A 23,670-nucleotide genomic window follows, 5' to 3' on the forward strand; every position below is an offset into this window, starting at 1 on the left:
AAAGATAGGAAGTAATAAGCAAAGCATTGCGATATGGAAGCTTGAAGAAATGGAAATGCTTTCACAAATTGTGCTTCACAAGAAAAATGTTTCTATCTTTCTTGCGAAGGTAATGGGGAAGAATATTTATTATTCTTTCTCGACAAACAAAAATAACTTGAGACAAAAGGATGAAGGGAAAAATTGTCTAAAGAGATAGATACGGACAAAGAACGTAAAGGTGATGAATCTTCAGCTCTTGTAAAACACACATATGCTGGCCTGGACAGACGAATTTCAATTCATCATTGATTATTGGAAGCCATTGATCGTTCATGCCAACCGGTTGAAAGTTAGAAATCTCTTGCTAGCTAGATCGAACTTAGAATAATTTATTGTTCTGCTTTCTTTTTCCCTGATCTTGATTTTTATGTGAAACTCATTGTAGTAATGTACTTGTTTTATTCTTCTTTTGTCTTGAAGCAGATGCTGATCCAAAAAAAATTCTTGAGTTTATGAAGATGTCTGAATTGACTAGTGCTAAAATTCAGGCTTGTTTTTTTTATTCACTGGGCGGGATAATTATGTTTTTATTGTATTAATTACATTTCCCCTGTGTATATTTTTTACTAGCATTGAAGAGAGATCACATAAACAGTTTGCATATGTTTCTTTGATTGAAGTTGTAGGTAATTAAATTGCTCTTTTTCCAGGAGTTGTATTGATATGTAATCTGGATGGCGTTACACCCCCTTACAATGGGAATGTCACCATTGGTATGAGCCTGGTTGTCCAATGTTTATGAGTGCATGTGTGGTTTATTCTTTCAAGTCGCCGTTCAATCGGTGTGCAGTGTTTAGAATGAAGTTGTAGGGCCGACTCCAAGTTAGTTTTTTGGTTTTTGAATTAGGGTTAGTTTTTTTCAGTGAGCGGGAGCGGCAAACAAAGAACCCCCCCTCTCTCTTCTTTATTCTTTACTTGCTCAACACTTTTTCCCAACCAAACCCAACTCTCTCTCTCTTCACCCACAAATCCATTTCTCTTTCTTTCTTCTCCATCCTCCGCTCATGCCCTACTGATTGCAGTTATCTAGTTAGCTAGAGTGGTAGATAGGTGGTTAAGAGACTTTGGAGCGCCAAATTTTTTATCGGAAAGGAAGAGAAAATCTCCGCGGCAATGACTGCTGCAACTGTAGCTACCTGAAGAAGCTCGTTATTAAGTTCAACAATAAAGAAGCAATGTTCTCCCAATATTTCTTCTTCAATCAGAATAAGAGCGACATCGAACTTGTCATCAGCTTCCGATAATAATCCATATTTTTCTTCAAGTCGCCTTCTTCGTCCCTCTGTATTTTACCCTTTTCTCCCTGATACCACCACCCTTTTACTCCGTGAAAGCACCCCTTCAACCCCTCGTCGCCCTACCTCTTACCGTGATTGGAATCCTCAAAGGGTAAATAATTTCGGATCTTTGTTCGACGAGGCAGCAAATGCAAACCCTGAGTTGGGGGATGGGCATCATTGGCTCATTATGACGGGTGGTTCTGGTCTATTTTGTTTCAGAGAGGCAGTTATTTGATTTGTATCTAAAGGCTCTAGCTCATGTGGTTGGGAGGTAAAACTAATAACTTTTTCTTCTTCTTGTTCATTGCCAAGTTTAACTTATATGTTTCTTGATATTTCTTTTAGTAAATCAGAAGCAAAAAAGAAAATTTACCTTGTTTCATGTGAGTACATCTTTGGTTTTGGTGCTGAAATTGATGCGGCTACCCTAAAAAAGCTTAAAGGTTGGTGCTTTCCTAGCTAGGTTCGGGTTATTAATAAACATATCTGTTGAAATAAGTATATTTTCTCTTTAGTTTGGCCAGAAGTTCTTCTTACCCGTCAAGATCACTGCTATGCTGCTCGGAACAAGGACCCCACTGGTAAGTTTTTAGTCTTACTTGAATTTTTGATAATTTTATGGTCTATACTCTATAGTACATGTATAGCTGCCCTTATGCACATCAATGATACATTAAGGCTAATTTTACCCTAATTTGATGAAAAAAACGGATTTTAGTAAACCCTAAAATCAAGACACTTTAAAACAGATTTTAATATGCCATGTTTACCTTGGTTTAACTAGAGTTCCCAAGGACAATTGTACATGAACAAATTTAAGGACGAGTTTGCTTACAAGCCGAGGAGTGTGATGAGAATATGGATAAATATCAATAGTTTGTATTAAACTATTTTGTTTGGTTTCCCATTTCAACATTATTAGAATTTAGGATGGTTTCCTATTTGAAATCCAACTAGAATTAATGGCAGTGTTGTATTTCTTGAACACATGTTAGCCTTCATTGTTGGGAGGTTCATTAGGGCATCTCCAATGGAGAGTGGAAAAATCCACCTCCACATAGGCGCCATTAGGATTATACACTCTAGAGAAATCCCAAATACATAAAGTGTATATTTACTATTTGTGGCTATTCCAATGGTGGGTGGAGGCAAATGTGTAAAAATGGATAGCAACGGACTTAAACTGTCACAGTCCATTCAAAATAATGTAAAATAACGGATTTGGTCCGTCGCAAAAGCTTAAAACAAATAGTGGTCCACTTTCAAACGTCATTCAAAGCAACGTCTGTGTTTTTAAGTTTAATTAATATATCACTGAGCGACGGACTTAGACCGTCGCAAACAGAAAAATAAAGCAACGTGTGTTGAAGTGACGTCCGAGTTTTTAAGTTAAACAGACGTTATTTTAAGTGACGTCCGGGCTTTTTATTAACTAATAGCGAGAGAGGAAATTACACTATTACCTACGGTATAGCACCTCTATTGGAGAGAGTTTTTTGATATTTGGGGTGTAAAATTTCCACTCTATACGGTTTACACCCCCCATTGGAGATGCCCTTATTGAATAAAATTATGTAAGATTTGTTTCCCCTTGTTGAACGTTTGAACCCAATTTTTAGGTGTTTGTTTCTTTTAAATTAGTACTTATCAATTATTGATGTTTCTATTTGGTGTTCGACTTAGAACACTCAAGCAAAGGTTTTTTTTTTTTTTTTTTTTTTTTTTTTTTTTTTTTTTTTTTTATTTATTGCGACTATTGTTATCCTTTAAAACCTCTAATAATATTTCTTTTTTCAAAATTTGGACTTTTTTATCAGTGAAGAAGATGCAAAAAAGAAAATTTACATTGTTTGGTCTACAATTCCGTTTGGATGAAGTTGATGAAAAAACCTCTAAGAGTCTTAAAGGTTGGTATATTCGTGGTTTAGGAATGAGTTAGTGTAAATTTGATATGATGGAACATTATTAATATACTTAGATTGCTTCTCTACAACATTGCAGGAAGTTCTAACAGTGCTTCTAGATTTTTCATTTGATATTAAGAGCAACGATGATAGTCAAGGTAAGGCTCCCACTCCATTGATTTATGTGTTATACTTTGAAATAAATAAATAAATAAAATTATTGTTTAAAGTTTTAATGTGGTTGTGCCCTTTGTTTAACATGTTTTACGTTTGAACACTAGTTATGATGAATAGCTTTTGTTATCTTTACTTGAACAAGGCCGTTGTACTCATATACCATTTGGAATTAGGGCTTGTATAAAAGGTAAGAGTACTCTCTTTCAAGAACAATGGCTTAGTTTGGCATTATAGATGAAGTTTCAACTATACCAGAAAATGGAGATGAAGTTTTAACTACAATGAATGCATCACCTTCTTCAGTGCTTGATGTAGTAGATTTCAAACCCTGAATCTAGTTCCCTCCCTTAAGGAAATTTGCTTTATTCACATAAAAAACAATTCAAGTAAAACTATAGCCCTAAAGCCAAATAAAATACTTCATCTTCCCAAATAACATAACACAAAAAAGAAACAGAATAAATAAAAACAATTTGATACGTGCAGATTTGGTAAGTAATCAATAAAAAACTACGGCATTATCCTCAGTCGTCAGGCATGACTAGAGAGAGCGTGGTTTCTTCTTCATCTTAGCTTTTCGAGAATTCATTTTTGCTGCAATTTTGGTAATACTTAGTTTGCTTCTGGCCCAATCACTAGATGCCACGTGCACAACCAACAAAACAAAAACAAATGAAAAAACTGGTACTGTTTTGTATGAATATTCTCCCCATTTTGCCCTCTCCTCCCCCAACCCACCAATTCACCATCACCTCTTATTCTTCTCCATCTCTCTTTATCTATGTTAAGTGTGTTTCCAAATCAATCAAATTATCGATTTAAACAAAGCGACTTCCGACCTCATTTACACTACTCCATCAGATTGTAGATTGTGAAGAACTCATCCGAATTGTAGCAATAGTAATGTTTAGTCAATGAGTTGTTATATTTAATTAAATAATTGGAAAGAGAGAGGGGTATGAAAAAATGGGTGGTGTTGGATTGGTGGGTTGAGGTGGAGGTAGAAGAAGAGGACATTTTTGCTGGTGGGTTGAAGTGGAGGTAGAAAAAGAGGACATTTTTGCTGGTGGGTTGGATTTGATAATTAGAGAGAGGAAATCGGTGGAGGTGGAAAGAGAGGGCAAAAGAGGAAGAATAATAATTAAGAACAGTAACCCATTTTTGTTTTACTTTTTGTACTATTGAATGCACACATGGCACATACTGATTAGGCCAGAAGCCCAGCTTTTCGAATACAAAAAGGGAACTTTGTCACCGAATTAAGATGGAATTAGTGAAGAAGAAGGAATAGTGGAGAAGTAGAATGATCCTTAAACTAAATTAGGAGACTATCCAATATCCACTACATTTTAGGAGAAAACTGTGGTATTTATTTCGTAATTAAATAGTTCCATATTTATTAGGGCAAACCAAATGTGGACAATTGAAATTGTGCGTGGAATTGGTTTCTTATTATTAGAATTCGTGATATGCTCAAATTGTCCATTACAAAAGTAGTCAGTAATACTTTCACTTTAAGGGTTTATTGGAAAGCAAAAAACTTAAAGGGGTGTTTGGATCCTATTTATTTATTGCCAAAAAGTGTTTATTAGTGAAAAAATATTTTTTGAAAAAATAAATGTGTTTGGTTTCTATTTAAAAAAAAAATACTTTTTATCCCAAAAACTTGTTTTATGATAATTAAGTAAAACTTGTTTTTCAAGTTAAAAACTATTTTTCTTTGAAGGAAACACTTTGGGTGCTAAAGGCAAATGAACTCCCCTTGATGTTTTAGACTTTAGTGATTTATGCCAGGGATATGCCAAAATATATCGAGAAACATAGTGCGAAATCTGTTTTGATAAAATAGCTTTTAAGAAAAATCACAACCAAACATGTTTATTGAAAAACTGTTTTTAGAATAAATACTTTTTCATAAAAATGTTTTTTTAAGAAAAAATGATTTTTTGAAAAAATGAGAACCAAACACCCACTAAGTATTTTGAGAATTGGTAAAATGACTAAAACGTCCTTACCAAAGTGTTTGGTAAATTTCGTTTTGTACAAGACCTAAAACTGTAACTAGAACGTTAAATAGGATGATGAATTTAAAGCTATAGACAAGTTTTGGAGAAAAATATTACTGTATTTTTCCTGAAAATTTGACATCAAAGATGTATATAAATTTGAAGATCGTGAGGTTTCGAACTGGAACGTAGAAAACAAATATGAAGAAGTGACCATCAAAGATTGACATAAACCTGAAGATGTGAGGTTTAGATTGGACGTTGAAGTGAAAATGGGATTGGTGATTTAGGATTTCCATGCCATCTCCTTCATTTTCTACAACTAGTTGTGAGAAGCCTCACTTAACTTTCGAATAAGTGCTAACCATCCTAGATTAGCACAGCTTTTAATTTTGAAGACAAATTCAATGTGTTAGGCAGTTTAAGTTTTTATTCTCTAGTATAGTCTTGTGATTCTGAGTGTGTTTGACCATTTCTATATTACCGGTTTGAATCCCTAATATTGAAGGTGAAACTGTTAATAAATTAAAGCCCTAATATCCCTAACTGTATGTTACAATGTAAACCGATTATCAATTAGAAAGCTTTGCATAGTTACTCTATCGCAATGATCATATCATCCCTGTATTTTAAACCCGCATATGGTACGTTTTAAAACCTTGCATAATGACATGATGTGCTTTTGGTAGGAAAAAGAAAAACATCTAATTTTACAACCGGCATGTCTTTTGGTCTGATACTATTTGTGTGTCCATAAGTTCATAAGTTCTTCCTGCGCTTTCTTAACATTGGAGTCAATGTTACCATAGACTAGTCTGTTCCATGTCTTGAGCTCTTGCTTGAGTCTATGTAGTTTCTTCATAAGCACAACCATAACGCCACCTTTGAGGGTTTGGTTCCATAATGTCTGATGAGATCCATGAAAGTTGAATGTGAGAGCCAGCAAATATTGAATCTGAAGGGGGTGTTTGTTGCTCTTGGTACTACTTTTAGTTCACCAACCAATGGGGAGTAGCCCGAACCACATCTACTCCACACTTTATACTTCCAGCCATTAAATCTATTATTCCAAGTATTGTTATAGAATGCTCTGTCTATTTTGCCTAGTCTTTGGGTATGTACCCTCAACTTGAACTGCTCTTTGGTTCACCAAAGTGTGGGCATTTGGTAGGCCGATCTCTTTGCTTAGCTTAACTGGCGCCGAAAGCCTCTCTCTGCCTGAGCACAAAGAACTCCAATTCTTTTAGCTTCTTCTATCAATTTATCATGCTTAGGAGACTGGGTCACTTGCACCACTGGGCTGGCTTGTGGCTTTTCGTTGGTAGCCACATCATTTGGCGCAATCTCTTCTTTATCTTTATATATATATTATAGCTCTACCCTCTTCAATTGAGAAAGCGTTTCTAGAGTGTCCACGTGTCATGGCTAATTAAGAAAAAATAGGAGATAAAATAGAAAACAAATATTTATCTTTATCTTTAGATATATATTATAGCTATACCCTTATAGAGACTCCAATTTTTCCTAAACTCTATTACTAAATATAAAAAAGTATGATATAAATAAGGAAACAATCCCATCTAGAGTTTCACAGACTCTTCAACTTTTCCTAAACTAATTACGAAAAAACAATCCCATCTAGAGTTTTATAAAATCTCCAACTTTTCCTAAACAATATAGCTAATTACGAAAAAAAAATAGGAGAGAAAAAATTAAATTGCTAAAACAATAATTTCCAATCGAAAATGATTTACCTAAAACCCTTTTCGATTTTATGCCATGTGATTTTGACATTTATTCAGTTAAAGATTCAAAAATCACAATTACAACATATTTCAATTCCTTAGATATATATTATAGTTATACCCTCACCAATCTATTTTTTTTTTTTTGAACACTTTCATGAGCACTCGGGTTTTTTAAACTCTATTATTTCTTATAAAAAAGTATAATATAAATAAGAAAACAATCGCATCTAAAGTTTTAGAGAGTCTCTAGCTTTTCATAAACACTATAACTAATTACAAAAAAATAATCTCATCTAGAGTTTCACAGAGTCTCCAACTTTTCCTAAATAATATAGCTAATTACGAAAAAAAAAAATATGAGACAAAAAACTAAATTGCTAAAAACAATAGTTTCCACCGAAAACGATTTTCCTAAACCCCTTTCGATTTGATGCGCCATCCATAATGGGATTTAAACATTTATTCATAGTTAAGGATTCGAAAAATCACAATTCGCCACAATAATTACTTACATATTCCAATTAAATTTATAAATTTATAAATTTTCAACACTATATAAATTTTCATATATATATAATTCGGCGGAATAACGAGATTAAAGTGGATGTTGGGCTTAAATAAATTATATACCAAACCAAAACAAATTACATGTGGAAAATTAAATTATACAGAAAATAACATCACAAAATATGTAATAGAAAATGAAGAAAAAAAAAATAATGGCAAAGCAATAATGACAAATATTTTAAAACATATATAATACTGAATGAAACTAATGTCAAAGAACAATTAATGGGGAATCGAAAACTAGATGCAAATGCATCGAACTAACCTCAAATAATATTTAACGGAAAATAAAAAACTGGATGCAAATGCAAGCATTAAACTAATCTTAAAAAGTAATTAATAGAAAATTGGAATATGAATACAACTGCATTAAACTAACCTCAAAGAATAATTAACGGAAAATTAAAACTTGAATGCAAATACATCAAACTAATATAAAAAAATAATTGTCAGGAAATCGGAAACTGGATGCAAATGCATTGAACTAACCCTCAAAGATTAAATTAATGGAAAATCGAAAACTGGATGCAACTACATTGAACTAATCTCAAAGAAAAATTAATTATAAATTAAAAACATGATGCAAATGCGTGGAACTAATCTTAAAGAATAATTAACCGGAAATCGGAAACCGGATGCAACTGCTCTGAACTAATCTTAAAAAATAAACGGGATGCAAATGCATTGAACTAACCCCAAGAAATAATTAACGGGAAATTGGAAACTGGATGCAAATTCATTGAATTAACCTCAAACAATAATTAACGAAAAATCGGAAACTAGATGCAAATGCAACCTTATCAAATAATAAATAAGAAATCAGAAACTGTATGCAAATGCATTAAACTAATCTCACCGAATAATTAATGGGAAATCAGAAACTGGATGCAAATGCATTGAGCTGGCCTCAAAGAACAATTAACAGGGAATTGAAAATTGGATAAAAATGTATTGAACTAACTGCAAAGAATAATTAATGAGAAATCGGAAACTAGATGCAACCGCATTGAACTAACCTAAAAAAAAATAATGGGAATCGGAAATTGGATTCAACTGCATTGAACTAACCTCAAAATATAAATAATGAAAAATCGTAAACCGGATGCAAATGCATTGAAGTAATCTCAAAACATAGTTGAATTATATGTTGTGAGAATGTCTCGATAAGTATAGTTTTGCATTTAAAATTGTGTTTATCTTATCTCTTTCCGTATGATTGGTAACTCCTTGCTATTAAAGTAGCTTCAATATATATGAACTTCGCTTTATTAGGCAATCTCACAAAACTTCAATCAAACTTCTATTATTAAACAACAAAATGAAATTGAAGGGTTTTATCAAATGTGAGTTCTTTTTTTAAATGGAAAGTGAGGTTTTTACGTTATAAGAAATTTGGATGAGTGATCAATATAATATTAATATATAATAGTTATGCATATTTAATATAACAATACCCATTCATAGATAATCTTTGCAGATTCCACATAATGAGTCATGCATAATTTAAAGAATAATTAATGGAAAATCGGGAACTAGAAAATCTTTGATGATCCAACATAGTAAATCAAATATAATTTATTTTTTATGTCATGTTTGCAAGGACACTACAGATGGATCAGTAGAAGTTGGTATTACACACCACAATGGATATTTAAAAAGAAATCGAAAACTGAATTCAAATACATAACTAAGCTCAAAGAGTAATTAATAGGAAATCGAAAACTTTATGCAAATACAATAAACTAAACTAAACTCAAAAAGTAATTAACTAGGAATCGGAAACTGGATGCAATTGCATTAAACTAACGACAGAGAATAACTAACGGAAAATTAGAAATTGGATGCAAATCCTTGAAAAATATTTAATGGGAAATCGTAAATGGTATGCAAATACATCAAACAAACCTCAAATAATAATTAATGGGAAACCAGAAACTGGATGCAAATGCATTGAACTAAACTCAAAAAATAATTAACAAAAAATAAAAAACCGAATGCAACTGCATTGAACTAACCTCAGAAAATAATTGGTGGGAAATCAGAAACTAAATGCAAATATGCATTGACATAACCTCAAAGAATAGTTAATGGGAAATCAGAAACCGGATGTAATTGTATCGAACTAACCTCAGCTCAAAGCATAAATAATAAATTGGATACAAATGCATTGAACTAACCTCAAGAAATAATTAACGGGAAATCAGAAACTGGATGCAAATTCTTTGAACTAACCTCAAACAATAATTAACTGGAAATCGGGAACTAGATGCAAATGCAATCTTACCAAATAATAAACGAGAAATCGGAAACTTGATGCAAATGCATTAAACTAATCTCACAGAATAATTAATCGGAAATCAGAAACTGGATGCAAATGCATTAAACTGACCTCAAAGAACAATTAACATGAAATTGAAAATTGGATACAAATGTATTGAACTAACTGCAAATAATAATTAACGAGAAATCGAAAACTAGATGCAACTGCATTGAACTAACCTCAAAAAATAAATAACTGGAATAGGAAATTGGATGCAATTGCATTCAACTAACCTCAAAATATAAATAACAGAAAATTAGAAACTAGATGTAGATGTATTGAACTAATCTCAAAAAGTAATTAACGGGAGATTGAAACTTGGATGCAAATGCATTGAACTAATCTCAAAGACTAATTAATGAAACATCAAAAACTGGATGCAACTATATTGAATTAACCTTAATGAATAACTAACGGGAAATTATAAAATGGATGCAATTGCACTGAACTAATCTCAAATAATAATTAACGGGAAATCGAAAACTTAATGCAACTACATTGAACTAATCTCAAAGAATAATTAATAAAAAATTGGAAACTGAATGTAATGTACTACATTGAACTAACCTCAAAGAATAATTAATGGAAAATCAGAAACTTGATGCAAATGCATTAAACTAATAACCCTAAAACATGTTTGTATTATATGTAGGGGGAATAAATGTCTCGACAAATATAGTTTTGCATTTTAAGTAATGTTTATCATAATTATTTTATTATGATTAAGAATGTCATGCTATTCAAGTAGCTTCAATATTATCTTCGTCACATTAGGCATTCTCATAAAACTTCAATCAAACTTCTATTATTAAACCTAACAACAAAAAGAAGTTGATGTTTCATTTTTATAGAGAGTGGTGCAAGAAATTTGAATGACTGATTCATATAATTTTCATATCTCATAGCTATGTATAGTTGCTAATATTTTTTACAATAATTTAATATAACGGCACCCGTTCGTAGGACGGGTTCGAAAGCTAGTATATATATTATAGCTCTACCCTCTTCAATTGAGGAAGCGTTTCTAAGGTGTCCACGTCTCATGACTAATTAAGAAAAAGTAGGAGATAAAATAGGAAATAAATATTTATCTTTATTTTTAGATATATAGTATAGTTATACCCTCACCAATCTATTTTTTAGAGCACTCGCAGAGACTCCAGTTTTTTCTAAACTGTATTACTAATTATAAAAAAGTAAGATATAAATAAAGAAATAATCCCATCTAGAGTTTCACAGAGTCTCTAACTTTTCCTAAATACTATAGCTAATTACGAAAAAACAATCTCATTTAGAGTTTCACAAAGTCTCCACCTTTTCCTAAACAATATAGTTATTATGAAAAAGAAAAAAAATATGAGACAAAAAAATAAATTGCTAAAAACAATAGTTTCCACCGAAAATGATTTTTCTAAAACCCTTTCAATTTGATGCGTCATCCACTGTGAAATTTAAACATTTATTCATAGTTATGGATTCCAAAAATCACAATTCTTGCCATAATAATTACGACATATTCCAATTAAATTTATGAATTTATAATTTTTCAATACTATAATGTAAACGGAACCTGCTCTTTAACTGAATCTTGTTATTCCGCCGAATATTTAATTGGAATATGTCGTAATAACAAGATTCAGTTAAAGTAGACGTTGGGCTTAAATAAATTATATATCAAACCAAAACAAATTACATGTGGAAAATTAAATTAAACACAAAATAACATCACAAAATATATATAATAGAAAATGAAAAAAATAAATAAAATAACAAAGAAAGCAATAATGATATAATATATATATATATATATATATATATATATATATATATATATATATATATATATATATATATATATATATATATATATATATATATATATATTATTTAATGAAACTAATGTCAAAGAACAATTAATGGGAAACCGAAAACTGGATGCAAATGCATCGAACTAACCTCAAATAATATTTAACGGAAAATCGGAAACAAGATGCAAATGCAAGCATTAAACTAAGCTTAAAAAGTAATTAATAGAAAATCAGAATATGGATACAACTGCATTAAACTAACCTTAATTAAAGAATAATTAACGGGAAATCAAAATTTGGATGCAAATACATCAAAAAATAATTGTCGGGAAATCGGAAACTGGATGCAAATGCATTGAACTAACCCTCAAAGATTAAATTAACGGAAATCGAAAACTGGATGCAACTGTATTGAACTAACCTCGAAGAAAAAATAATTATAAATTGAAAACATGATACAAATGCATTTAACTAATCTTAAAGAATAATTAACGGGAAATCGAAAACCAGATGCAACTGCACTGAACTAATCTTAAAAAATAAACTAGATGCAAATGTATTGAACTAACTTCAAGAAATAGTTAACGGAAAATCGAAAACTGGATGCAAATTCATTGAACTAATCTCAAACAATAATTAACGAGAAATCAGAAACTATATGCAAATACAACCGTATCAAATGATAAATGATAAATTGGAAACTGGATGCAAATGCATTAAACTAATCTCACAGAATAATTAACGGGAAATCATAAACTGAATGCAAATGCATTGAACGGACCTCAAAGAACAATTAACAGGAAATTGGAAATTGGATGCAAATGTATTGAACTAACCGCAAAGAATAATTAATAAGAAATTGAAAACTGGATACAACTGCATTGAACTAACCTCAAAAAATAAATAACGGGAATCAGAAATTGGATGCAACTGCATTGAACTAACCTTAAAATATAAATAATGGAAAATCAGAAACTTGATGCAAATGCATTGAACTAACCTCAAAACATAGTTGGTGGGTTATATGTTATGAAAATATTTCGATAAGTATAGTTTTGCATTTAAAATGGTGTTTATCTTATTTATTTCCGTATGATTGGGAAATCATTGCTATTCAAGTAGCTTCAATATATATGAATTTTGCCTTATTAGGCAATCTTATAAAACTTCAATCAAACAACAAAATGAAGTTGAAGGGTTTTATCAAAGGTGAGTTTTTTTTTAATGGAGAGTGAGGTTTTCACATTATAAGAAATTTGGATGAGTGATCAATATAATATTAATATATAATAGTTTTGCATATTTGCAAATATTTTTCAAAATAATTAATATAACAACTAATACCCGTTCGTAGATAATCTTTGAAGATTCCACATAGTGAGTCCTGTATAATTTAAAGAATAATTAATGAGAAATCGGGAACTAGATAATCTTTGATGATCCCACATAGTAAATCAAGCATAATTTATTTTTTATGTCATGTTTGCAAGGACACTAAAGATGGATCAGTAGAAGTTGGTATTACACACCACATTGGATAATTAAAAAAAAATTGAAAACTGGGTTCAAATACATAACTGAGCTCAAAAAGTAATTAACGCGAAATCGAAAACTTTATGTAAATGTAATAAACTAAACTCAAAAAGTAATTAACTAGAAATCGGAAACTGGATGCAATTGTATTAAACTAACGTCAGAGAATAACTAACGGGAAATTAGAAATTGGATGCAAATCCTTAAAAAATATTTAACGGGAAATAAAAAATGGTATGAAAATATATCAAACAAACCTCAAATAATAATTAATGAGAAACCAAAAATTAAATTGGATGCTAATGCATTGAACTAAACTCAAAAAAATAATTAATAGAAAATCAAAAACCGAATGCAACTGCATTGAACTAACCTCATAGAATAATTGGTGGGAAATCAGAAACTAAATACAAATGCATTGAAATAACCTTAAATAATAGTTTACAGGAAATCAAAAATCGAATGTAATTGCATCGAACTAACCTCAAAACATAAATAATCAGAAACTAGATGCAGATATATTGAACTGACCTTAAAGAGTTATTAATGGGAAATCGGAAACTGGATGCAAATGCAATGAACTAATCTCAAAGACTAATTAATGAAACATTGAAAAATGGATGAAACTGCACTGAACTAACCTAAATGAATAATTAATTTAATAGGAAATTATAAATTTGATGTAACTGCATTGAACTAACCTCAAAAAATAATTAACAAAAAATCGGAAACTTGATGCAAATGCATTGAACTAATCTCAAATAACAATTAACATAAAATCGAAAATTGGATGCAATTACATTGAACTAACCTCAAAGAATAATTAATGGAAAATTAGAAACTGGATGCAACTGCATTAAATTAAAATCAGAGATTAACTAACGGGAAATCAGAAATTGGATGCAAATATATTGAAATAACCTCAAAGAATAGTTAACTGAAAATCGGAAGCCGGATGTCACTACATTGCACTAACCTTAAAGTATAAATAACTAGAAATTGTAAACTATCGAACTAACCTAGAAAAATAATTAACGGAAAATCAGAAACTGGATGCATATGTATTGAACTAATCTCAAAGAGTAATTAACGGGGAGATTGGAACCTGGATGCAAATACAGTAAACTAATCTCAAAGACTAATTAACGAAACATCGAAAACTAGATGCAACTGTACTGGATTAACCTTAATTAATAACTAACAAAAAATCATAAAGTCGATGCAATTGCACTGAACTAACCTCAAATAACAATTAATAGAAAATCAGAAACTTGATGCAACTGCATTGAACTAACCTCAAAGAATAATTAATGAGAAATTGGAAACTGGATGCAACATACTACATTGAACTAACCTCAAAGAATAATTAATGGAAAATCAGAAACTTGATGCAAATGCATTGAACTAATAACCTTAAAACATGTTTGTATTATATGTAGGAGAAATAAATGTCTCGACAAATATAATTTTACATTTTAAGTAATGTTTATCATAATTCTTTTATTATGATTGGGAATGCCTTGCTATTTAAGTAGCTTCAATATTATCTTTGTTACATTGGGGATTCTCACAAAACTTCAATCAAACTTCTATTATTAAACCTAATAACAAAAAGAAGTCAACGAGTTTTATCAAGGTTTGGTGCTTCTTTTTTTATAGAGAGTGGTGCAAGAAATTTGAATGAGTGATTAATATAATTTTCATATCTCATAGCTATGCATGATTGCTAATATTTTTAAAATAATTTAATATAACGGCACCCGTTCGTAGGACGGGTTTGAAAACTAGTGGTATTCCTAGTGTTACTCGTAGATTAAGGAAATCTTATGGATAATCTTTGGTCAAATCCCTAGATCTACGGTTAGATCAATTTTAGAAGAGGATAAGCACTGTTAAACTATATTTTATATTATTTTACATGCCAAACGAAATTCTAAAAGCAATCTGTGTTTGGTTTCTTGATTTCTGACATTTGGTTGAATTTCAGTATCTCAATGGAAATCCTACTGTACGAACTTCAATGACTCAACGTTAGATGCTTAATACTATACAATATATTTGAATTTTTTGTGATATGCTAAACTTTTCACTCCGATTGTAACTCTCTTTAATCTTCTTTTATGCAGGTATTCTTGTTACACCTCCCGTCCCGTCGGTGAGAAATCAATTTCACATGTTAGATGTGGAAGGAACATGTTCGTTAACTTACTAATTCCCCCCCCCCCCCCAGTGTTTTGTAATCAAAATGTGCAGAATTGCCAATTTTATTTAATTAACCTCCTTTGAGGTAATTTTTAGGGGAATTTTGACTTAAAACCCCCTCCCCACCCCCCCAATTATATAGTGTTTTGACTAAATCTCCCATTTTAAAAATCATTTGAGTTTCCTTCCCACTCCGTTAAATTTGTGTGTAAAAGAACAAAACAAATTATGTTTGAGGTTTACTATTAGTTAATATGCTATTTGCATAAACCTCTCAATTTTTTTGTTAACAGTAAACGAAGAAAAATAATAAAAAGAAGAAAAAAATAAGGAAGAAGATGAAACATAAGAATAGAATATGAGATGGTCGTAAGTACCACCTCCCATAAAAAGAATTTAGCGTACGTTGTAGATCTAATAAAATAGTATCAGATTTCAGTGTATGAACCGTTGCATCTGTCATGGTTCTTCATATATGTACGTATCATGCGCTGACGCTATTCGGCATTCGGGGAAGCTCACACTGCCAGCTCTATACTGGCTTAATAGGCTTAGGCCCGTATCCCTAGATTAATTTAGAAATACAATTGTGAGAGCATCATCAACGCATTGTTATAATCCATTTCCAATGTGATAGTTGACAATTTATTTGGCAATTTTCGTCACCAACGCGCTGTCAAATCATCGTTTTTATTTTAACAATTATCAAATCCGAAACCAAATTCGTCAGAAATATAGAAATGACTCACGCTGGACAAGTTGTCTTGTCCAAGAATGGGACGGGACAAGTTTTGTCGTCCAACATTTTTTTCTTTTTTTTTAATAAAAAAATTAAAACTTCTCGATTTTGCATGTGGGGCCCAAGATGTTGGACGGGACAAGTTTTGTCGTCCATAATTCTTTCAATTTTTTTTTAATAAAAATTAAAATTAACAAATTAAAATGAGCTATATATTTTTAGGCCCAAGATGTTGGACGAGACAACTATTCCCGTCCAAAATTAAAAACCAAATTTTGCCCAAAATGCGCTGGTTCTTTCCTTGGTTTTAGAAATTTTGAAGTACAAAAACTGTTGAGGTGTCACAACGAAAAATGGAAATGCGTTGATGATGCTCTGAAGGCCTCATGTGCAAGGCTTGGACATAGTATGTTGTAATGATACCAATCACCAATTCCCAATAACCCAATCAGGCAGTTGCAAATTTTCCTTAATAGACCGGTCATCATTGATGAGTTCTCTATGTAACGTTGATTGGTATCATAGGAGCTTATGGGGGATAATTTGACCCTCAACCCGGTCCGACCTGGCCCTAAAAAATGCGTGTCAAAACCCTCAAAAGTTGGCCCTCACAGATTTGAGGGGCGGGCTGGCCCGCCCACCCCTTATGCTTGTTAGGGGCGGGATAAGGTCTAGGTTCTGGAGCATGGGACCGGGCCACATTTGGCTCTTCCAAGCCCTCACTTGGCCCTCATACGTTTTCTTGTTATTTTACATTATATTTATGTATTATACTATAATTATCTAAATTGTATAAAAAAAAATCATTAAATTAGTTTTCAATAGGGGATAAATTAGAACATAACATAATATATGCGATTTTGTAATTGATTTAATGATAGGTATATAAGTCATACATAAAAGTAAATTCAACCTAACAACATAGTTAAGTATGAAAAATGTAGATATTTTAAGAATATCATCTCTTCCACCATCTCTATCTATTTTTTTTTTTTTTTTTTCCTAAAGACATAAGAATTAGTTTTGTATACTTAGTTAAAATTGATATTCATAATCAAAGTATGATAAAAACAAATAAAAAATCACAAAAAAAAGTCAACTAGTAAAGTATAATTAGACCGGCCCAAACACCCGACCTGGCTCTCATTTGGCCCTCAAAAATGAGGGTTGAGGGGCGGGTTAAGGGCTTGAGTTTTCATGCTTGACCCTACTCGACCCGACCCTCAATACAAAATAGGGGCGGGCTGACTCGGCCCTCAATCATGAGGACTTTTATGGTTTGAGGGGCGGGCTTGCCCGACCCAGCCCTTTTATCACCCCTATAGGAGCTTCCCGTGTATTATAACTGACCTTGCTTTAAGTACTCATGTCGCAACCATAGTTGGAGATTTTGGAATTTTCGGAATTCCAAATTTTTTAAAAACCGAAATCGACTATATTTCGACCCATGTTATAATTTTGATTTCGACAAATTTCGAAACCATTATTATTTCGACCCTATATTGTTTTTTTTTTTTTTTTTGAAAAACTGAAATATCAAGTGGAATTCGACATTCCGTTCGGAATCACGAACACTGGTCGCAACTAGGTTCACCCACATTATATGCAAGTTCCAAAGTTTGCCGAAGTACATCGAATTAAACAAGAAACCCAGTACTGAAATTATCAAATTGTCATTCAACATCAAATAAATCATAATCTGGTACTGATTTTAGATAGCATGGTAGGAGCATTGAGTGGGGTACTTGCGAGGTTAGCAACATAAATCAACCATCTCAGGTTCTATTCTCACGTTTCATCTTCTTCCTTATCTTTTTCTTCTTCTTCGTTTAGTGTTAACTGAAAAATTGGGGGGTTTATGCAAATAGCATATTGATGTTTAGGGGGTTTACACTAACTAATAGTAAACCTCAAACTTAATTTGTTTTATTCTTTTTTTAGAAAGGGCAAAATGCCCAATATATAAAATACTAACGTTTGTTACACACAAATTTAATGGAGGGGGAACTCAAATAATTTTTAAAATGGAGTGTTTAGTCAAAATGCTACATAATTTCAGGGGGTTAAATCAAAATTCCCCTACTTTTTAATCCCTCAATTTCTTCTGAGTACCTTCCCCAAGAGACCACATAGAGTGGGCCAAGCAATTGCAAAAATTCAGCAGCAATGGGCGCTTTATACATTTTTACTCACACCTTTCTACTTGTTTTGGTGATACTCCTACACTATTGTTCACCTGCTACCTCAACAAATGTGTATGTTTAAAATGATTTATATTTGGGTGCGCCCTCCAGTGCTTGTCTGGGACAAAGAGCTTGGTTGGCTTACACTTGATTATTATAAACCAGATTGCAGTTGGTATTTCGAGAGTAATTGGATTAATAACCTCTTCTGGTGCAGGTATTATGCATGGTAAATCATTCCATGCATAAACGGTAGTCCCTTTGAACTATTGTGATTTTTGTCATTGGTCTGTACTCTCTATGTTGTAAACCATATTTTCTTGGGAGTAAAGACAGCAACCAAATTCACGCCCTCCTGATCAACATCGGTTTAAAAGCCCATAACATTCAAGGTCTTAAAATTAGTTAAAGTCTTGCTTCTTTTGAATCTATGGTATTAGTATTAAAGAAATATATGATGAAAGTCAGTCAATGCAATCAAGCCAGACAACAATCAAGGACAACACCTAACTAATCATGCCAACTCAGATGATTTAGTAACTAATTCTTATTAAGCTTTTGTAACTAACTAAGAGTAGTATATAAATGTAAGAAGAACTAACAATTGATTAAGCTTTTGTAACTAACTAAGAGTAGTATATAAATGTAAGAAGAACTAACAATTGATTACGAATGAAATCATTTTCTTTCACAAGTCTTATCATGGTATCAGAGCGGATCACCAACTGGTGCTCGATCCATCAAACCCTAAATTGAAGAAGTTCCTCATTTCTCAAAATTTTCTCAAATCTTCATTTGCTAATTTCAAGGAAGAAAATCATATCATCAATCGATCATGACAAGAACAAATCAAACAACTCAACCTTCAACAATGGGGATCAATCAAGGTAATGATGATGTTCATCTTGAAAACCCAAGTGAGAATCTTGCTGCTACTCAAATTCCTGCAATTCTTACTTCAATTAATGAGGTTCAATCTCCAAATTCAATCTTGAATACCCAATCTTTACCAAATTCGATTCATTCTACAAATTTCAATACTAATTCAGGTCAATTATATACTCAAATACCAAATATTCAAGCGCAAACTCAAAACCAGCATCAGATTCCAATTTTCAATGTTTCTCAACAACCAAATATGTTCTATTCATCATCAAATCAGATGAATTCACCTTTTTTACCTCAAAATCAGGTTTATCAAGGATCTTTTTCACCAAATATGTTACCAATGGAGGTTCCACCATCAAATACCTCATACTCATTTCAAAATATTTGTAACATGGTCACGGTGAAGCTTTCTAGAGAAAATTTTCATCTATGGAGGACGCTTTTCAGATCCGTTCTTATGACTTATGATCTTACAAGACTTATTGAAGGTACTGATTTATGTCCACCTAAATTTCTTGTTGATAACTGTGGTAACATTACTACACAAGTGAATCCTCATTATGTTGCATGGATCAAAAGAGACCAAATGTTATTAATCTGGATTAGTGCTACTTTGTCTCAAGATCTTCTTCTTTATGTTGTTGGTTTAACCACATCCAAAGCTCTATGGGATGCATTAGAATCACGACTTGATACGATATCTAGGTTGTGATTCAACTCAAGGGAAAGTTACAGGATATCAAGAAGGGTGGTTCCACAATGACTGAATATCTTTATAAGATAAAACAAATATTAGATTCTTTAGCTACTTCAGGTGCTCCTGTTGATGAAGGGGATCTTGTTTTTCATGTACTGAAAGGTTTAGGAAATGAATATGCTGCTTTCAAAACTTCTGTTAGAGTTCGATCCAGAAATGATCCTGTTCAAATTGATGAGTTACACAACTTGTTGTTAAGTGAAGAATTACATTTAGAGGATTCAATTGTTAACTCTAATTCTGGACAATCATCCAATTCTGGTGCTAGCTATAACAATGGCTATTATAACAATTTTGGAAATTATGGATATAACAACTCCAACAGTACTCGAGGAAATGGAAGAAATAATTATAGAGGCAATAACAGAGGCAGAGGTTCTAACAACAGAGGTAGAGGTTTCAATGGTTACAATGGCAGAGGTAATAACTCAAGTGGTTACAATGGAAATACTAGCTCTCATGATGGTGCCAGTTCATCAGCTAATGCAAGACCACAATGTCAAATCTGTAATAAATTTGGTCATCTTGCAATAGCCTGCCACAATAGGATGAATCACTCCTATGTGGGTCGAATACCTCCAGCCAAACTAGCTATGTTGGCCAATATGAATGAGGATTGCTCAGATCAAACTGCTTCCTTCTCATCTAATCAAAAGGACTCTCTCTGGTATGCTGACACTAGTGCTACCAATCACCTCACTTCAGACCTCTCAAATCTATCCATGCATACTGATTATAAAGGATCAGACAAGATACTTGTTGGGAATGGGCAACACTCAGGTTCATCCTTATTAACTCTTTTACATTCCAATCATCAGTTTAAAATGCAAAACATACTTCATGTACCTCATATCACACACAATCTTCTAAGTGTAAATAAGTTTGTTCTGATAATCAATCATTGTTCTTCTTTTTTGCTCCCAATGCCTTTTATGTTAAGGACATTGTCTCGGGGAAGATGCTTTTCCAAGGTCAAACTGAAAATGGTTTATATCCTATTCATCTTTATCATCAACCTCAACATCCTACTTCAACTGCTTTCATTTCCACTAAGGCTTCAGCTACAACTTGGCACAACAGGCTTGGCCACCCTGCTCCTACTGTCTTGCATAAACTCATTCAAGCTAAGAGCATTGATATACAAGGCTCTTCAAGCTCTCATTTCTGTTCAGATTGTGCTTTAGGAAAAAGTACTAAACTTCCTTTTGTGCTTTCACCTTGTAAAAGTACTTCTGTTTTTCAATTACTTCATTTGGATTTATGGGGTCCATCTCCAGTTTTATCAATAAATGGAATGAGATTTTATGCAAGCATTGTCGATGACTTCTCCAAATACTGTTGGATTTTTCCACTTACTTTGAAATCTGATTTTTTTTTAGCATTTAAAACTTTCAAATCTGCTATTGAAAACACCTTTACTGTGAAACTCAAATGTATTAGAACTGATGCTGGTGGTGAGTTCACAAGTACTATATTTGAAAATTTCTTAAAAGATCATGGCATTGCTCATCAATTTTCTTGTCCATATACACCAGAACAAAATGGTGTAGTGGAAAGAAAACATAGACACATTTTAGACATGCCTACAACCTTACTATCTCAGTCTCACATTCCTACTAAATATTGGGAAGAACTTTTCTCCACTTCAGTTTATCTTATAAACAGACTTCCCTCTTCATCTCTTCTTCATTTGTCACCTTGGCAAAAGCTTTACACCAATCCACCTCAGTATCTTTCTCTCAAAAGTTTTGGTTGTAGGTGCTACCCTTAGTTAAGACCTTATACATCAAATAAATTAGAACTTCGATCTAAATCATGTGTTTTCATAGGGTATAGCTTACACCACAAAGGCTACAAATGTCTTGATAGTACAACTAGGAGAATTTATCTTTCTAGGCATGTTATCTTCAATGAGGAAGAGTTTCCTTTTAAAACATCAACCATTCCTGCTTCCATTGATACTTTTATAACTTCTTCTTTCTGTACTCCACCTGAAATCTTATCTGATTCACCTTCTACTGATTCTTCTGTATCATTAAATACAAGTTCCTCTCCTGTATCAACTTCTATCAATTCAAACAATACAATAACTCCTTCTCATTCAATGATCACAAGATCCAAGCATGGCATTTTAAAACCTAAATCTTTTTTATCAACTAAACATCTTATTTCTTATGCTCTTCATACATCTCTTTCATCTTTACCTATTACTCCAACATGTTATTCTCAAGCCATCAAAGATCCACACTGGAGAGAAGCCATGGCACAAGAATTCAATGCCTTAATCAAAACTGGAACCTGGATTTTAGTTCCCATTTCACCAAGAATGAACATTGTGGAAAACAAATGGGTTTTCAGGGTTAAACAGAAATAAGATGATTCACTGGATAAGTTTAAGGCTAGGTTAGTAGCCAAAGGGTTTCATCAGAAGAGTGGTTTAGACTACCAAGAGACATTCAGTCTTGTAGCAAAACCTGCTAGCATCAAAATTATATTGTCACTGGCAGTGTATTTCAACTGGGATATTAGGCAATTGGATGTGTCAAATGCCTTCCTTCATGGCCATTTGAAAGAAGAAGTGTATATGTCTCAGCCTAAAGGTTTTGAAGATCCTCAAAAGCCTACGCATGTGTGTAAACTTATGAAATCACTATATGGATTGAAACAAGCTCCTAGAGCTTGGTATGAGGAACTCTATCAAGCTCTACTCAGTTTTGGATTTACTACATCAGATGCTGATCATTCTCTCTTCATACTTAAGGATTCAAAATCTCTGACATATGTCCTAGTATATGTAGATGACATTCTCACTACAGGAAGTTGTCCTACAACTTACAAAAGGATCATCTCTCAACTCAACTCTTTATTTGCTATGAAGGATCTTGGTTCAATACATTATTTTCTTGGTCTTGAAGTTAAAAGACAATCAAATGGATTATTTCTTTCTCAGACCAAGTATGTCTATGATCTTCTCAGCAAAGCCAACATGATTCATGCCAAGCCATGTTCTACTCCCATCTCTAGCAGCTGTAAACTTGATGCTCATACTGGTGAATATCTCTTGGATCCTACAGAGTATAGGTCTCTTGTTGGTGGCTTACAATACCTCACTTGGACTAGGCCAGACATATCATTTGCTGTAAATCTTGTGTGTCAGTTTATACACAATCCAAGGTCACCTCATTTAAGTGCAGTCAAAAGAATATTAAGGTACCATCACTCATGGATTATTGTTTACAAAAGGTTCTTTACATTTAAATGCTTTCCTGAGATCTTGGACCGGGTGGTTGTCCAAATGGATAAAGAAGTATCACCGATTTTTGTTGTGTTCTTAGGATCAAATCCGATCTCTTGGTCAGCAAAGAAGCAACACACTGGGGCAAGATCATCTACAAAAGCAGAATACAGAGCTCTTGCCCATACTGCTGCAGAAATTTATTGGCTCTGCAAGTTATTTAAAGATCTTCATATTTCTTTGCCCAGAAGTCCTCTTCTACACTGTGACAACATCAGTGC

General features: G+C 32.6%; 1 protein-coding gene across 2 annotated transcripts; it reads left to right on the forward strand.

Moving 5' to 3' along the window:
* Positions 1-971: 971 nt before the first annotated feature.
* LOC147523679 (multiple organellar RNA editing factor 5, chloroplastic/mitochondrial-like) lies at positions 972-15,585 on the forward strand. Of its 2 annotated transcripts, XR_015196742.1 has the most exons (6): positions 972-1,593; positions 1,668-1,765; positions 1,838-1,903; positions 3,140-3,229; positions 3,324-3,384; positions 15,512-15,585. XR_015196742.1 is itself a non-coding variant. In XM_086562587.1 (5 exons), the coding sequence occupies exons 1-4, from the start codon at positions 1,645-1,647 to the stop codon at positions 3,356-3,358; spliced, it is 312 nt and encodes a 103-aa protein (XP_086418713.1). In that variant the 5' UTR covers positions 1,614-1,644; the 3' UTR covers positions 3,359-3,384; positions 15,512-15,585. The 2 variants fall into 2 exon arrangements, 1 of the variants encoding a protein (XP_086418713.1); XM_086562587.1 differs by lacking the exon at positions 972-1,593 and having other exon boundaries at positions 1,614-1,765.
* Positions 15,586-23,670: the final 8,085 nt, after the last annotated feature.

Source organism: Coptis chinensis, chromosome 1 (assembly GCF_015680905.1).
Source record: "Coptis chinensis isolate HL-2020 chromosome 1, ASM1568090v1, whole genome shotgun sequence".
Classification (NCBI taxonomy): domain Eukaryota; kingdom Viridiplantae; phylum Streptophyta; class Magnoliopsida; order Ranunculales; family Ranunculaceae; genus Coptis; species Coptis chinensis.

Coding starts and splice junctions, on each gene's coding strand:
- LOC147523679 (XM_086562587.1), top strand. CDS start 1,645: ATGTTTCTTGATATTTCTTTTAGTAAATCAGAAGCAAAAAAGAAAATT. Junction 1,766..1,837: donor TACCCTAAAAAAGCTTAAAG/GTTGGTGCTTTC, acceptor TTTTCTCTTTAG/TTTGGCCAGAAGTTCTTCTT. Junction 3,230..3,323: donor AACCTCTAAGAGTCTTAAAG/GTTGGTATATTC, acceptor ACAACATTGCAG/GAAGTTCTAACAGTGCTTCT.